Raw genomic sequence first — 17694 nt, forward strand, 5'->3', positions numbered from 1 at the left:
CCCATCGAGAGAGAATCGCCAGTTGAAGGGGGCGGTAATGAAACTAGGCAAAAGGTACGGCCTCCATGGCCGCTACCATCCGACCCAAGACTTCCATGCAAATGCGGATGGAAACTGGGACCTGGGCCCAAAGTGAGCGGACTCCTGAGAGGAGAGTCAGACGTTTGTCCAGCGGAAGGAAAATCCGGGCAGAAGCCGTGTTGAATTGAAGCACCAAGAAGATCAGAGACTGAGTGGGAGAGAGGACAGACTTGTCCCGGTTGACCATCCACCCGAAGCGATCCAAGGTCTGGAGAGTGAGATCCACATTCTCCAGAGTCTGGACACTGGTGGGAGCCTTGATGAGAAGGTCGTCCAGGTAAGGGATCACTGAGACTCCTGGCGCTATGATCTTGGTAAAGACCCGAGGAGCAGTGGCCAGACCAAAGGGTAGGGCTGCGAATTGAAAATGCCCCTCCGGAACTGCAAAAAGGAGGTACCGCTGATGGCCGGGAAATATTGGAACATGGAGGTAGGCATCCTTGATGTCTACCGAAGAAAGAAACTCCCCTTGTTCCATGGATGCCACTACTGAACGGAGAGATTCCATTCGGAATTGGCGGGTGAGAAGAAGACAGTTGAGACGCTTGAGGTCCAAGATTGGTCGCACAGAACCGCTCTTCTTGGGGACCACAAAAAGATTGGAATAGAAACCCTGAAAATGTCGGAACGGTTGGTGTCCGACTTCCAAGACGGGTGCGCCCAGAACTAGGGAGCCTTCTTGTCCCACGAATTGGGCCTCCCCAGACCCCTTATTGGGGCCAAAAGTCCGAAAGGACCGGAAGGAAGAGGACTTCCTCTGGGAAGTAGAGCGAGCCTTATTTTGAGGCAACAAGGAACTCTTACCCCCCGTCGCCTCAGAGGTAATCTTGTCAAGGCACTTGCCAAAAAGACGGGTACCAGTAAAAGGAAGCTCGGTGAGAGACCTTTTGGAGGCGGCATCCGCATCCCATGCCTTAAGCCACATGGAACGGTGGAGGGCCGCTAGGCGACCCACAGCAAAGGCAGCACAACGGGCTGACTGCATGGAAGCTGTGCACAGAAAGTCCCCAGCTTTAGAGCATTGGAGAACCAAAGCAGACAGATCCTCTGGGGGGGATCCCGCCAGGATACCCTGACTGAGTTTTAAGCACCACACCGATAGGGCCTTGGACACCCATGCAGAGGCGAAGGTGGGAAGCAAAGAAGAGCCTGCTGCTTCAGAGGCAAACTTCGCTAAGGACTCCATCTTCTTGTCCGTCGGATCCTTGAAGGCAGCCGCGTCTGCTAGCGACAGTGTAGTAGCCTTAGAGAGGCGGGTGGATCCACCGAGGGAGGGGAAACCACCTTTGAACCTTCTTCATTCCCGAGAACCTCTTGTCCGGATGTCTCCATGCAGATTCTAAAAGGGTGTCAAATTCAGCGTGAGAGCTAAACATTTGAGGTGCTGGTTTAGCACGATGAAAGGGATACTTCAGGAGTCACGTCCGATGATCCTGGGTCCTCTAAGTGAAAGGTGTTTCTTATGGCCGCAACCAATGAGTTCACCGTTTCAACTGTATCCGAGCGGTCCTCTGATTCAGATGCCGATTCGGAAGCCTCTTCCGCCAGTTCACCAGGAGAATGTGAACGAGTGGAGGCAGCCCTGGAGGGGGGCGACCCTGATCGGGTACGTGGCTCTGGCGAGGCAGAGCGGCGACTCCGGAAACGTCCTCTGGAGGAGCGACGTTTGTGACCAGATGACATGGGGGGCGGGACCCATGAGGGGAGCACCCACGTCTAATTGAAGAGTCAGAAGAAGCACCCCTAGTACGCTTGTGAGAGCGTGAAGCATGTGGAGAAGAGGAGCGGGACCCTTTAGAGGGCTGGCGCAGGGCAGACCTCTTCAAGGCAGACACCACGTCACGGGATGCCTCAGCCACCGAACGGGAGACTTGAGTCAAGTCAGCCATATACTGGGACAGGGAAGAAACCCAGGCTGGGTGGCCGAATCCACAGGAACTGAAAGAGCATCCGGGGGTGCAAGGGGGTCTGGGGGAGCAGTGGAATAGTTCTGGGTAAGGACATAATGAAAAAAGAACTCTCTCACCCGAGTATGTGTCGCCAGGGCAGCTGCTGTGAGGAGAACTCCGCTCTAGTGTAGATAGAAAGGCAGAAAAAAAACAGCCAATAGCCAGAGAGGGGTGTGCCTGGAGCAGGGGCACTGCTGATTGGCCCCTGCCACCTATAATCGCGCACACTGCCTGATTGGAGGACAATTTGCGCCTCCAGAGAGCTCCGGCGGCCCTGTGGGTGGAGCTAATAGCGCCCTGGCCGCCGAAGAAGAAAATAGTAATGGCGCCCGCTCCTTGCCCCGAGCGCACATGTCGTCTGCATATGCACTCGCGGGGAAGTGAGCGGGCGAGACACATATTCGCCGGCAGCAGACTGCTGCCGAAAGTGAAAGTAAGTCGGCACTTCGTGCGCCCGTACAGCATAAACGCCGTGGCTGTCAGCCGCATAAGTAAGACACACACACATAAGTATGTGAATAAACTGAGCCCCTTCACCCAAAAAATGCCACTGCTCGCCCCAGAAATAAAGAGAATGCCCCTTGTCCAGGCCAGCATCATTAGACCCTGAAAGGTGGGCCAAAAACTGAGGGTCTCCAGAGGTTGCAAGTCTGCACCTTAGGGAGAAAGAGAATATATACTCACCTCAGTCAGAAGAACTTACCTAATGGAGTCTTGTGTGAGGTCTTCAGTCAGCTTTCTGTCACCTGCGAGGCAAGCAGGGAATAGGGGGACCCGGACCCATGAGGTACAACCGCGCTGACCGTTGGCGAGAGGGGGTTAACAGCGCATATATGCAATGTCTGTGCCCACTCAATCGCAATGGGGAAACAGTGAGCCGCAGTTCCTGAGTCCCCACCTGAAAACATGAAAGAAAAGGGAATAAAAAACTAACACATCCCTAACTAGGAAAATAATAAAACATAAGACCTGGTCTGGAGAATTCCGGACCATGTCCGCCTCCTTCAGACACTAAGCTAAAACGGATTAGCTCAGGGCCTGGAGGCGGGTATATCCTGCTGGGAGGAGCTGACTTTTTTTGTTGCCATAGTGGCATACCTCCTAGAGACAGCAGCCTACACCCACGGTCTGTGTCCCCCAATGGAGCCGATAGAGAAATAAAGGTTACTGTTTTTAAAAGAATAAAAACCTATAGCTTATGCCTCTAGGACCTCACCAATGGTGCATAATGGTGTGGACAAAGATAGATGTAACAGCGTTTATTCAAAAATTGCTTTTAATTCAGATATAAAATGTAATATATATATAAATAAAATAGTAGCAAAATATCAAAATAGTAGCAAAATATCACATTACACTGGCATTGATCTAATGAAAATCTCACTGGGCCCTAGTGAGGTATCAAAAAATGTGTGAATTAATATTTAAGTAAGTCCATGAATCTGCAGATAAAAAAAAATATATAAAAATGAAAATACCAATATAAAAATAAGTCCGTAAGAAACGTATGGATATTGTAACATAAAGTCAATGAAGAAATTAATAAAAAAGTTGATGAATGAATGATACGGAGTATCTCTCACCACTGCTTCTGGCTTGGTCTGTTGTAGTGGATGAATCGCAGCCTCATAATCCTCATGTGCCCCAATGAGTGGAAGGGGGGCACAGATTGATAGATCTCCCTTAGCAGCCCCGTTGGCAAGGGGGCGCAGATGTTGCGTATCGTGGGCTCCGATGGCAGGGGAGCAAGCAGCAGTTGCAGCGCTCGGGACCTCATTCGCTTACCGGCTTAGCACAGACGGCACTAGTCTGGCACTCCGGCAAGAGTGTCAGTCGGCTCGGGTGCGACAACGGGTCTGCTGGTGATGGTATTCCGGGAGCAATGGAAGATCTAGGATTGGCGTCCCACGTGGAGGCAGAAGATGAGGCTATGAGATGCAATGGATGGTAAGGTTACAGCCAGGCAGGGCGGAGTAGAACAGGTTTAACTCCTCTGTTGCCGAGGTATTTGCAGATGGACGCTGGTGATAACTGTGTGAATAGTGCCAGATTTCTAAACGCGTTTCAGGGTACTGGGAAACAAAGACCTCCGACCCCTTCCTCAGTAGAAATGTGTATAGTATATTATATAGTATAGTATATTATACACTACAACAGACCAAGCCAGAAGCAGTGGTGAGAGATACTCCGTATCATTCATTCATCAACTTTTTTATTAATTTCTTCATTGACTTTATGTTACAATATCCATAGGTTTCTTACGGACTTATTTTTATATTGGTATTTTCATTTTTATATTTTTTTTTTATCTGCAGATTCATGGACTTACTTAAATATTAATTCACACATTTTTTGATACCTCACTAGGGCCCAGTGAGATTTTCATTAGGTCAATGCCAGTGTAATGTGATATTTTGCTACTATTTTGATATTTTGCTACTATTTTATTTATATATATATTACATTTTATATCTGAATTAAAAGCAATTTTTGAATAAACACTGTTACATCTATCTTTGTCCACACCATTATGCACCATTGGTGAGGTCCTAGAGGCATAAGCTATAGGTTTTTATTAATTTACACTATTGTTGCCGGTGGGGTCCGGCTTTAGCTTTAACTGCCTCGGTCCTTCTGTTGTGAGCTGCACCTTATTTTTTAGTTTTTTGTTTTTAAAAGACCCTGTATTCTTCCTTTTCATCTGCCAAGTATGCATCACAATACACATGAAGTGTGCAAAAGTTTGCAAGCCCTGCATCCCTTTTTACATGGATGACAGTGTGCAGTTTTTTGTAATAGGAGGAGGCCCTGAATTCCTAAAGGTGGTGTAGCTGCCCATTCGTTCGGTCAATATGTCTCCAGGTCATGGAAAGTCTTTGGTCATCTTGCATTACCTGCACATTTGAATGGCTCTGCTGCAATGACTGGAGGGTCAACTTGGCCTTGTGCTTATGGTCATTGTTGTGCTGGAAATTCCAGGAGCGCCTCATCTGCAGCTTTAGTGCAGAAGAATCCAAATTGTCTGCCAGTATTTTCTGATAACATGCTGCACTTATCTTGCAAAAATCCACCGATCAGCAGATTTTGCTATCAGCAGTCACACAAGACTACCCTGCCACAGCTCTGTGCGTGCAGTAAGGTTTGAGGCTGGTTCCAAGCATGCCAATGTAACTGTGAGGTACTGGGCCTACCTTCAAACCTTACTGCACACACAGGTCTGTGGCTGGGTAGCCTTGCGTGTCTGCTAAGAGGAGAATCTGCAGTGTATTTCCTGCTGCCCGGTGTATTTTTCCACAGCCTGGAATATGCTGCGGCTGTGCTACATGTGACCGTACCATAAAAGTTGCAGAGTATACCAGAGTTTGTCCCCCCACTGCACGTCCTATCCCCTAAGTTTGTGAGTATATGTCTATGCTTTGCTTACGCAAATAAAGAAGAAGAGAAACGTGGTGAGTCTGCCGGTCTGATCCTTTGTCTTCACTCTCTATTATTTATACCACTAATTTTGCCTAAAGCAAGAACAAAAATCTATACAGACTGCTGTATTGTGATACCGTTCCTTGAAATTTTTAATATATTCTTAATTAATAAGGTAAAACTAATCCAAGATTCACCAACCTCCGCATTCATCCCCACTTTTTCATGAGAACATGCTCCAGCACCTAGTAAGTAGGCTCCAGGTAGATCAATCTTCTTTGCGACAGTGTTAATGTTATAAACCTTCAAAACATAAAAGGTTTAAATACTTACATTATTGTAAGTAAATAGTAAAACATAGTAAGCTTCAATGTGTGAATAATTGAAATAAGGTGTGTTAATAAACATTTAAAGAAAAAAAACCTCTCTGCTTGTCATATACCTTATCGGGGCGTGCAGTGGGAACCAAGTATGGAACACCTCCAACATCTGCAATCCTTGACTTGCCACATAAACCTGGAAAGATTAAAAACAACCTGGGAGTAGGTACCCTGATTTACTATGGTAACCCGACCTGTTTTGTCAGGTTGTGCGCCAGAATTTGTGCAAAGACAACAGAGCAGAATAAGTGTCCTCCTTGTCAAACATAGCCTAGACAAGTACATACGAGTAGCCATTGACTACTACTATTTTCAAGCAGGTTATTCAGAGCTGAAGACTACTGAAAAGATAAATGTGGCACAATTGAATCAGCAGTTCTGAGTGGTGGACACAATGGTATGTGCTATGACTATGCTCTGGCGCTACTACGTAGAATACAATAGGTTATGGGCACTAATGTTGGGACAGGGTTGGTATAGCCCTCTCTTCCTACTTCACAAATGTTTCTTTTTATGGAGAGGGGATATTCTGTGTGAACATGGCCAATCCCTCTTTTCTTTGACATATTTTATACGTATTAGATTAATGGCTTATCTGAATCAGTGAGTGAATGGCAAGATTAAGAAATAAATAGATTCTTTCTTTCGACAAACCTTTCTCATAAGGTGTGTTTACTTCTATAACATCTACCAACATTTAGGTGTTTTTCAATCCAAATGCCTCCAACTGTTGCAAAACTACAGCTCCCAGCATACCAGGATAGCCAAAGGCTGTCGGGGAATAATGAAAGTTGTAGTTTTACAACAGCTGGAGGCACCCTGGTTGGCAAACATCGATTTATGATGTAGTAGTCTGTCCTGATCTTAACTCCTGAGGGCCTTCTTTAACAAATTGGTTTTTATTATCATACAACGATTAAAGTTACCTTTTACAGGGAATCCAAAGGGATCCTGTGTAAGATCAGGGCAATCCACAACCTTCACAGCAACTTCTGCATAATTCTTTTTCAATCCACGTTCCAGAACTAGAAGTAAAAAAAATGGTGTAATAAAGACAATAATGTATGATTCCAGCTCAGTAGGTAAATAGAAAATAGATTTAAAAAATGTATAACATTAATGAACCTAAAAAGTTTCTCTCTTCTCAAACAATCCCTGGTCACCCTGTGATGCTCACATAGTGGGCAGCCGTTGTCTATTCTTTCTTCTCTCTAACATTCTTGTAGGGAAGACATAACCTCACATTTCTCTGTAATGTCCAGGACATATAAAACATTGTTAGCAGTTTGGTTGGGATCACATACTGGATATTAACTAATACTTTAGTACTAAGTTTCCTAATCAGGGCACTCCTAGGTTTAAATGTTTAGGGTTACATTAACATAATTTGCAAAATCAATGGTCTGGATTTTTTTTTATTTAATGAGTAGACAACATATACAGGCAGCACTTAAAGGGGTACTTTTTTTTTTTTTTTTTTTTTAAATCAACTGGTGCCAGAAAGTTAAACATTTGTAAATTACTTCTATTAAAAAAATCTTAATCCTTCCAGTACTTATTAGCTGCTGAATACTACAGAGGAAATTATTTTCTTTTTGGAACACAGTGCTCTCTGCTGACATCATGACCACAGTGCTCTCTGCTGACATCTCTGTCCATATTATGTCCTTCATATAAGGATATACTGGCTAATGTCTCAATTTTACATCAGTTTTGAGGGTTAGCTAATGTCATTGTTACATCTACCACAGTAGTGAAACCACATTGTGATCCATAGGTGCAGGTCCTCCACTCCAACGTAGGTGCACAACTGCACTTGGAGTTGAGCACCTTGTATCACCTTAGACTACGTCTATGTAATTGTCCATTTTAGGAACTGGCCAGAGCAGCATATGTTTGCTATGGGGATTTTCTCCTGCTCTGGACAGTTCTTAAAATGGACAGAGATGTCAGCAGAGAGCTCTGCGTTCCAAAAAGAAAAGAATGTCCTCTGTAGTATTCAGCAGCTAATAAGTACTGAAGGGATTTTTTTTTTTTTAATAGAAGTAATTTACAAATCTGTTTAACTTTCTAGCACCAGTTGATTTAAAAAATAAAAAAAGGTTTTCCACGGGAGTACACCCTTTAAGGGGTACTCCAGGGAACGGAACTTATCAGACAATCACCCCCTAGCCACAAAAGTATCTGGTGGGAGGTCCCAACGATGGAACCTCTTGCGTCTCCAGTATGGGTATCGGCTACATACCCATCCTCAGCGAGCTCCGGGCCCCACCTTTTTGGACACATAACAGCATACTCAGCCAATTACCAGCTGAGGCAGGATATCTCTGCGGCCGGGGATTTTCTGAGTGGGCCTTCACTCGCAGGGTGTCCCAGGATCCGGACCCCCTCGTGAACACACACTTATACCTGTGGGTATGGGATAAGTGTCTGAAAAGTTCAGTTTCCCGCAGTACCCTTTGAAGAGGACCTGTGGCCAACCCCCCAAAAATGATTAAAGGGGTACTCCCATGGAAACCTTTTTTTTTTTTTTTTTTTTTAAATCAACTGGTGCCAGAAAGTTAAACAGATTTGTAAATTACTTCTATTAAAATCTTAATCTTTCCAGTACTTTTTAGAGTCTGTATACTAAAGAGGAAATGGACATCATCACCACAGTACTCTCTGCTGACATCTCTGTCCATTTTAGGAACTGTCCAGAGCAGCACATGTTTGCTATGGGGATTTTCTTCTACTCTGAACAGTTCCTAAAATGGACAGAGGTGTCAGCAGAGAGCACTGTGGTCATGATGTCAACAGAGAGCTCTGTGTTCCATAAAGAAAACCATTTCCTCTGTAGTATTCAGGAGCTAATAAGTACTGGAAGGATTAAGATTTTTTAATAGAAGTAATTTACAAATCTGTAGCGTATAGATGAGTAGTTCGGCACTGCTAATTTCTGAACCTGAAAGCGGGTGGACACTAAGTCGCTGCAGCGGAGTGGGGATACGGTGGTGCTCGGACTCATGAAGAATATACCATCAGTGCATGAGAAGACAAAGAAAAGTCGGCACTCACCGGGTTTCCAATTCAGCAGATTTTATTGCACGTTGCTCACAGCCGTAGTACAATTCTCGGGGAGACGACGGATGGTACAGGGGGGGTACCACAGAGAGGCGACACTTGTGTTTCGCACTTAGTAGTGCTTCAACGGGCCTAACTCTTTACCGGAACATGTTATCTTCTTATACAGGTGAGTTTAGTAATTGGACCTATCACCATCTAACACACCTTGTGACGTTAAAAGAAGGGGAGGAGGTTGCTTAGTTAAGCTTGTTCCTACTTAGATCTAGCTCCTTGTTCAGACTGCCAGGACTAGTATCATAAAAAACACTCTTAGAAGCAAACTGAGACATCAACTTTATCATTAAGCCCTAAGACTCCCGTTGCGTCAGTAGCAATTATCCATTATGTCTCTCTTCTAAGAAGGTTTTTATCAGATCTTAGCCCCGGTCGTGCAGCTACTTTTTCTATTCCTGCAAACCTTAATGATTCGTGACTTCCTCCATGGGCTTCCACTACATGGGAAATAAATCTGGGAGCTCCCTTTTTAGTGCGTAGAGAGTAAAAGTGCTCTCTAATTCTAGCGCACATTTGTCTGATTGTTTTCCCTATATAGTAGAAGCCACATGGGCAAAATATAACATAGACCACATTTTTTGTTTTACACGTGATAAGTTCGCTAACCGTATGGGTAATTGGACCTATTCTGAATGTTTGCAAGCCGAGATTATATTTACAAAAATTACAATTTTTACATTGAAAATTCCCTGTTGGTACATGGCTAGTTAACCAGTCTGTTTTATTTTTCTTTTCTTTATCTTTTTGTATGTTATGTGCACGTTTCAATACTTCTCCTATTGTTTTCGTTTTTCTATAGGAGATTAATGGTTTCTTTCCTGCCATTTCTTTGAGGTCTTCATCTGTCTCTAGTATATACCAATTCCTCCTAATTGCTCTCTCTATCATTTTATTTACCGGTGAATTCTGAAATGTGAACGTAAACCTATTCAAGGGCGCGTTTTTATGTTTTTTTCTGCATAATTCTTCTCTATTTTTCTCATCTGCTTTTTGTCTCCCTTTCTTAATTAGATCTGCTGGATAATTACGTTCTATTAATCTTCTTTCTAGCTCAGTTGCCTGTTTTTGATATGTTGAATCTTGAGTGTTATTTCTTTTTAAACGTAAAAACTGTCCGTATGGGATACCATTTTTAACTGCTTGTGTGTGGGAACTTTGATAGTGAAGTATCGTGTTCTTGGCCACTTCTTTCCTGTATCCTTCACTTATTAGTTTCCCTTCTTTCACTAGCAATTTAATATCTAGGAATTCTAGTGTATCTCCACCATATTGGTGTGTAAACTCCATATTATAACCTTTAACGTCATTGAGGTAATCTACGAACTGATAAAATTGGTTTCTGGTTCCCGACCATATTAACAAAATATCGTCCACAAATCGGACATAAGTTCTAATATATTTTATGAATGGATTAGCAGAAGTATATACTATGTTATTCTCAAAATTAGCTAGATACAGATTAGCGTATGTACAGGACACCGGTGTCCCCATCGGGGTCCCGGTGTCCTGTCTATACCACCTGCCTTCATATACAAAAGTACTGTTCTGTAGGACGAATTTGAGGGCGTCTTGTACGAATTTAATGTATTGTTTGGAGTTCTCAGTTCTTATCAAAATTTCGGTCACCGCCTGCACACCCGCATCGTGGGGGATACGGGTGTACAGGCTAGTGACATCAATGGAACATAAACTCCAACCTTCTTCCCATGGTAAGTCATTAACTATAGATAATAGGTGACTAGTGTCCTTAATGTACGCTGGAATTGTGGGCAAAATAGGACGGAGCAAAAAATCTATATACTGTGACAAATGCTCAGTCACTGAGCCGATCCCCGCGACAATGGGTCGCCCTGGGGGTCGGATCAGTGACTTGTGCACTTTAGGTAAATGATACCATTTTGCGGGGCATGGGCAATCGGGAGTTAACTTATCAGCGGTTTTCTTCGAGATAATGCCTTCAAACACAGATTTACACAAAAAACCTTTTAAACTCTCTAATATTTTGTTAGTCGGGTCACTTAAGAGGGGAGTGTATGTGGTATGGTCTGACAATTGCCTTTCGGCTTCTTCATTATATTGTGTCTTAGAGACCACCACTACACTCCCTCCTTTATCCGCTCTAACTATAACGATATCACTTTGTTTCTTTAATTCGGTTAAAGCTTCTTGTTCTTTAACAGGTAAATTTTTAACTATTAGAGGATATAAGACAGATTTCACATCTTTTTGAACTGCTTTTTGGAATAGGTCGACACACCCACCCGGTGCTACTGGGGGTGAGAATGTCGACCCCTTCCCTTTATTAAACCTATAGGTTAAGTTGTCTGGACTCGGTACATCACTCAATGTCCCAAACTCTGTGACCATCATTTCGATACATTTCTTTTCTTGATCGGAGAATTCCGTGGGTATGAGTCCCAGATTGTCAGTCCTCACGGGTAATTCTCCTGGATATAAATCCGGTTCAATTGATGGTCTGTTAGCATAATATTTCTTAAGATTAATGTTCCTAATTGCCTGTTCCAGGTCAATTTCGAACGTTGTGGGATTGAAGTCTTCTGATAGTCTGAAATTCAGTCCTTCTTAGAAGAGAGACACAATGGATAATTGCTACTGACGCAACGGGAGTCTTAGGGCTTAATGATAAAGTTGATGTCTCAGTTTGCTTCTAAGAGTGTTTTTTATGATACTAGTCCTGGCAGTCTGAACAAGGAGCTAGATCTAAGTAGGAACAAGCTTAACTAAGCAACCTCCTCCCCTTCTTTTAACGTCACAAGGTGTGTTAGATGGTGATAGGTCCAATTACTAAACTCACCTGTATAAGAAGATGACATGTTCCGGTAAAGAGTTAGGCCCGTTGAAGCACTACTAAGTGCGAAACACAAGTGTCGCCTCTCTGTGGTACCCCCCCTGTACCATCCGTCGTCTCCCCGAGAATTGTACTACGGCTGTGAGCAACGTGCAATAAAATCTGCTGAATTGGAAACCCGGTGAGTGCCGACTTTTCTTTGTCTTCTCATGCACTGATGGTATATTCTACATGAGTCCGAGCACCACCGTATCCCCACTCCGCTGCAGCGACTTAGTGTCCACCCGCTTTCAGGTTCAGAAATTAGCAGTGCCGAACTACTCATCTATACGCTACAGTATTTCTTTGTTACTTTTGTGTTCTGAGCACGCTGAACAATGTCTGACCCCACGCCACAAAATGTGGAAATGGACCAAGCAAGTCATGCGGATCAGTTTCTACTTGCACTCCAGCCAGGGAGAGACGACGCAGGGGGGTACTTTTTGGAATGTGAATCCACCGAAGATCTAGAGCTCATCAGTGTTAAGACGCTAGAAAACAGAATAATGTCCCTGTCGGAAAAAGAAATCGCAGTGTACTGGACTGTCAACTCATTACAAGCATATGCTCAATGCGAACGAGTCCCTAGAGGACTTAGGTCCATGAAGACCCCAGCACAATATCAAGATGACAGCGTGTTTATGGATATGTGGATAAAAGCACACAATGAGCACGCTTTAAAGTTGTTACATCTAATATTAACCCGCAACCGAATTGAATATGACCGTATTTCTGAAGATTTAAATAAAGCCAAGATTATATATAGAAAAAGAGTGGAGAACGAAGTAGCAAATGCGTTTTTTTCTAAAATAGAACCGAAATTGAAGACATTACAAGAAGAAACAAAAAGTAATAAAAGAGAGAAATATTTACGAGATAAGCAAGATTACGAAAATAATAAAGTCTTCAATTGGCATACTAAAAGTTATAATACTGAATTCTATGGGTACAGGAAGAAAACTAACCGAAAATTTCCTAAAACCGCTACAGCACTCTACAATGAGCAGAAGTCTGAACAAGTCTCTAACCCATCTGCAATTAATATCCCTTTAGAAAAGCCCACATGCGACGTTCAAGGAAAAAAAGTTATAAAGGAACAAAAGAAAAGAAAAGCGAACCCACAGATGACCTAGCAACAGTTACTATTAGTAACATAATCAACTTAACTGAACATGAATTGGATAACAGTACCATCTCACTTCTATCAAGAGGACTGAATTTCGGACTATCAGAAGACTTCAATCCCACAACGTTCGAAATTGACCTGGAACGGGCAATTAGGAACATTAATCTTAAGAAATATTATGCTAACAGACCATCAATTGAACCGGATTTATATCCAGGAGAATTACCCGTGAGGACTGACAATCTGGGACTCATACCCACGGAATTCTCCGATCAAGAAAAGAAATGTATCGAAATGATGGTCACAGAGTTTGGGACATTGAGTGATGTACCGAGTCCAGACAACTTAACCTATAGGTTTAATAAAGGGAAGGGGTCGACATTCTCACCCCCAGTAGCACCGGGTGGGTGTGTCGACCTATTCCAAAAAGCAGTTCAAAAAGATGTGAAATCTGTCTTATATCCTCTAATAGTTAATAATTTACCTGTTAAAGAACAAGAAGCTTTAACCGAATTAAAGAAACGAAGTGATATCGTTATAGTTAGAGCGGATAAAGGAGGGAGTGTAGTGGTGGTCTCTAAGACACAATATAATGAAGAAGCCGAAAGGCAATTGTCAGACCATACCACATACACTCCCCTCTTAAGTGACCCGACTAACAAAATATTAGAGAGTTTAAAAGTTTTTTTGAGTAAATCTGTGTTTGAAGGCATTATCTCGAAGAAAACCGCTGATAAGTTAACTCCCGATTGCCCATGCCCCGCAAAATGGTATCATTTACCTAAAGTGCACAAGTCACTGATCCGACCCTCAAGGCGACCCATTGTCGCGGGGATCGGCTCAGTGACTGAGCATTTGTCACAGTATATAGATTTTTTGCTCCGTCCTATTTTGCCCATAATTCCAGCGTACATTAAGGACACTAGTCACCTATTATCTATAGTTAATGACTTACCATGGGAAGAAGGTTGGAGTTTATGTTCCATTGATGTCACTAGCCTGTACACCCGTATCCCCCACGATGCGGGTGTGCAGGCGGTGACCGAAATTTTGATAAGAACTGAGAACTCCAAACAATACATTAAATTCGTACAAGACGCCCTCAAATTCGTCCTACAGAACAGTACTTTTGTATATGAAGGCAGGTGGTATAGACAGGACACCGGGACCCCGATGGGGACACCGGTGTCCTGTACATACGCTAATCTGTATCTAGCTAATTTTGAGAATAACATAGTATATACTACTGCTAATCCATTCATAAAATATATTAGAACTTATGTCCGATTTGTGGACGATATTTTGTTAATATGGTCGGGAACCAGAAACCAATTTTATCAGTTCGTAGATTACCTCAATGACGTTAAAGGTTATAATATGGAGTTTACACACCAATATGGTGGAGATACACTAGAATTCCTATATATTAAATTGCTAGTGAAAGAAGGGAAACTAATAAGTGAAGGATACAGGAAAGAAGTGGCCAAGAACACGATACTTCACTATCAAAGTTCCCACACACAAGCAGTTAAAAATGGTATCCCATACGGACAGTTTTTACGTTTAAAAAGAAATAACACTCAAGATTCAACATATCAAAAACAGGTAACTGAGCTAGAAAGAAGATTAATAGATTATCCAGCAGATCTAATTAAGAAAGGGAGACAAAAAGCAGATGAGAAAAATAGAGAAGAATTATGCAGAAAAAAACATAAAAACGCGCCCTTGAATAGGTTTACGTTCACATTTCAGAATTCACCGGTAAATAAAATGATAGAGAGAGCAATTAGGAGGAATTGGTATATACTAGAGACAGATGAAGACCTCAAAGAAATGGCAGGAAAGAAACCATTAATCTCCTATAGAAAAACGAAAACAATAGGAGAAGTATTGAAACGTGCACATAACATACAAAAAGATAAAGAAAAGAAAAATAAAACAGACTGGTTAACTAGCCATGTACCAACAGGGAATTTTCAATGTAAAAATTGTAATTTTTGTAAATATAATCTCGGCTTGCAAACATTCAGAATAGGTCCAATTACCCATACGGTTAGCGAACTTATCACGTGTAAAACAAAAAATGTGGTCTATGTTATATTTTGCCCATGTGGCTTCTACTATATAGGGAAAACAATCAGACAAATGTGCGCTAGAATTAGAGAGCACTTTTACTCTCTACGCACTAAAAAGGGAGCTCCCAGATTTATTTCCCATGTAGTGGAAGCCCATGGAGGAAGTCACGAATCATTAAGGTTTGCAGGAATAGAAAAAGTAGCTGCACGACCGGGGCTAAGATCTGATAAAAACCTTCTTAGAAGAGAGACATAATGGATAATTGCTACTGACGCAACGGGAGTCTTAGGGCTTAATGATAAAGTTGATGTCTCAGTTTGCTTCTAAGAGTGTTTTTTATGATACTAGTCCTGGCAGTCTGAACAAGGAGCTAGATCTAAGTAGGAACAAGCTTAACTAAGCAACCCCCTCCCCTTCTTTTAACGTCACAAGGTGTGTTAGATGGTGATAGGTCCAATTACTAAACTCACCTGTATAAGAAGATGACATGTTCCGGTAAAGAGTTAGGCCCGTTGAAGTACTACTAAGTGCGAAACACAAGTGTCGCCTCTCTGTGGTACCCCGCCTGTACCATCCGTCGTCTCCCCGAGAATTGTACTACGGCTGTGAGCAACGTGCAATAAAATCTGCTGAATTGGAAACCCGGTGAGTGCCGACTTTTCTTTGTCTTCTCATGCACTAATTTACAAATCGGTTTAACTTTCTGGCACCAGTTGATTTAAAAAACAAACAAACATGTTTCCCATGGAAGTACCCCTTTAAGCAGGCAAAAAGACTAAAGTGCAGGTCGGCATTGCAGAGGATAAAACGTAATAATCCTAGTCCAGAGTGTGAACAGAGACCAACAAGTACATGATTAGTCGTGGAGGTCGTAAAATCAATTTTTTTGATTGGCCACAGGTTCTCTTTGGATTTGCCATTCTATTTTCTGACTGCAATTTTTTTATTTCATTTTTACTACATTATTATATGGGCCTCTTCCCTGAGGTATTTTAACAGCATTTAGCAATATGCTTTACAGCAGGACCCATGGATATAGTTAATAACAGACATGACCTGCCCCATTTACATGAAGGGTAAACATGTCTGGGCCTACTCAGTGACCTTTGTAGAGATCATTCCACAGGGAGGGGGAAACTGAGCTGTAAACATCATCTATTGTCTTATCTTTCTACTGGTGTCACCTTGCAATGTAATGCTGTACTGATGCAGCCTTCTCCTTAACACATACAAAATATGAACTCTCAGCTTAGTTTTAGGCCTAGTGGCCTGAAATGACAACTGCAAGTAAAAAAAAATACAAGATTCACCAGCTTCTGCATTTATCCCCACTTTTTCATGAGAACATGCTCCAGCGCCTAGTAAGTAGGCTCCAGGTAGATCAATCTTCAAAACTTTAGGGCCCATGCACCCTACTTAAAGGAGTAGTCCAGTAGTGAACAAGTGGTGAACAACTTATCCCCTATCCTAAGGATAGGGGATAAGTTGCAGATCGAGGGGGGGGGGTCCGACCGCCTGCGCGAAGGGGGCGTGTCGACCCCCGCACGAATCGGCGGCCGACACGCCCCCTCAATACAACTCTATGGCAGAGCCGGAGTGCTGCCTTCGGCAATCTCCGGCTCTGCCATAGCGATGTATTGAGGGGGCGTGTCAGCCGCCGCTTCGTGCAGGGGTCGACACCCGCTATCTGGCCGGAGAGCCTGGCCCCCGTACAGAGAGATCGCAGGGGGCCCCAGCGGTCGGACCCCCTGCGATCTCAAACTTATCCCCTATCCTTAGGATAGGGGATAAGTTTTTCACCACTGCACTACCCCTTTAAAGGGATTATCCAGGAATCGAAAAACAGACCTATTTTCTTTCGAAGACTGCTCCCTGTCTGTCTCCACTTTGGGTGTGGTATTACAACTTGTCTCCATTCACTTCAATGGAACTGAGCTGCAGAACCACACCCAACCTGGAGACAGACAGGGAGCGGTCTTTGAAAGAAATAATCTCTGCTTTTTATTTCTGGATAAACCCTTTAATTTCCATCCAGAAAAATTCCAGGTGGAGATTCAGTGTGCAGCAGGCTCCATCAGAATGAATCGACACCATGACTGCGCCACACCAATTGATGACAATGCAATTTCAGGCACAATTCTAACAAAAGAATGAACATGTTCATTCTTTTGTCAGAGTCTAGAATTGGCACTTCCATGAAGGAATTCCGCAACAGAAATTCTGCAGTGCAGTAGTATTCCATTGAAGGCTGCTGCACTAAAATCTCTGAAGATTCCCTTGTGTGTACTTAAATGGGCACTCTCATTAAAACTAATTTTTGCTATTGCACTCCTTATGGTAAAGAAAAAATCTTTCTAATACACACTGCTCAAAAAAATAAAGGGAACACAAACAACACAATGTAACTCCAAGTCAATGACACTTCTGTGAAATCACACTGTCCACTCAGGAAACAACACTGATTGACAATCAATTTCACATGCTGTTGTGCAAATGGAACAGACAACAGGTGGAAATTATAGGCAATTAGCAAGACGCCCCCGGTAAAGGAGTGGTTCTGCAGGTGGTGACCATAGACCACTTCTCAGTTCCTATGCTTCCTGGCTAAAGTTTTGGTCACTTTTGAATGCTGGCAGTGCTTTCACTCTAGTAGTAGCATGAGACAGAGTCTGTAACCCACACAAGTGGCTCAGGTAG

At 43.0% G+C, this 17694-nt stretch overlaps 1 protein-coding gene across 5 annotated transcripts in view; it reads right to left on the bottom strand.

The window, feature by feature from the left end:
• The window catches only part of C2H11orf54 (chromosome 2 C11orf54 homolog), a 101330-nt gene that overhangs the window by 12963 nt on the left and 70673 nt on the right, over window positions 1-17694 (bottom strand). For all 5 annotated transcript variants that reach the window (XM_056556456.1, XM_056556455.1, XM_056556457.1 and 2 more), the window contains 3 exons: window positions 6754-6852; window positions 5890-5963; window positions 5649-5750 (listed from right to left, as the gene is read on the bottom strand). In XM_056556456.1, the coding sequence (XP_056412431.1) occupies window positions 5649-5750; window positions 5890-5963; window positions 6754-6852 (275 nt within the window). The remainder of the gene's footprint in view (window positions 1-5648; window positions 5751-5889; window positions 5964-6753; window positions 6853-17694) is intronic.

This window comes from Hyla sarda, chromosome 2, assembly GCF_029499605.1.
Source record: "Hyla sarda isolate aHylSar1 chromosome 2, aHylSar1.hap1, whole genome shotgun sequence".
NCBI lineage: Eukaryota > Metazoa > Chordata > Amphibia > Anura > Hylidae > Hyla > Hyla sarda.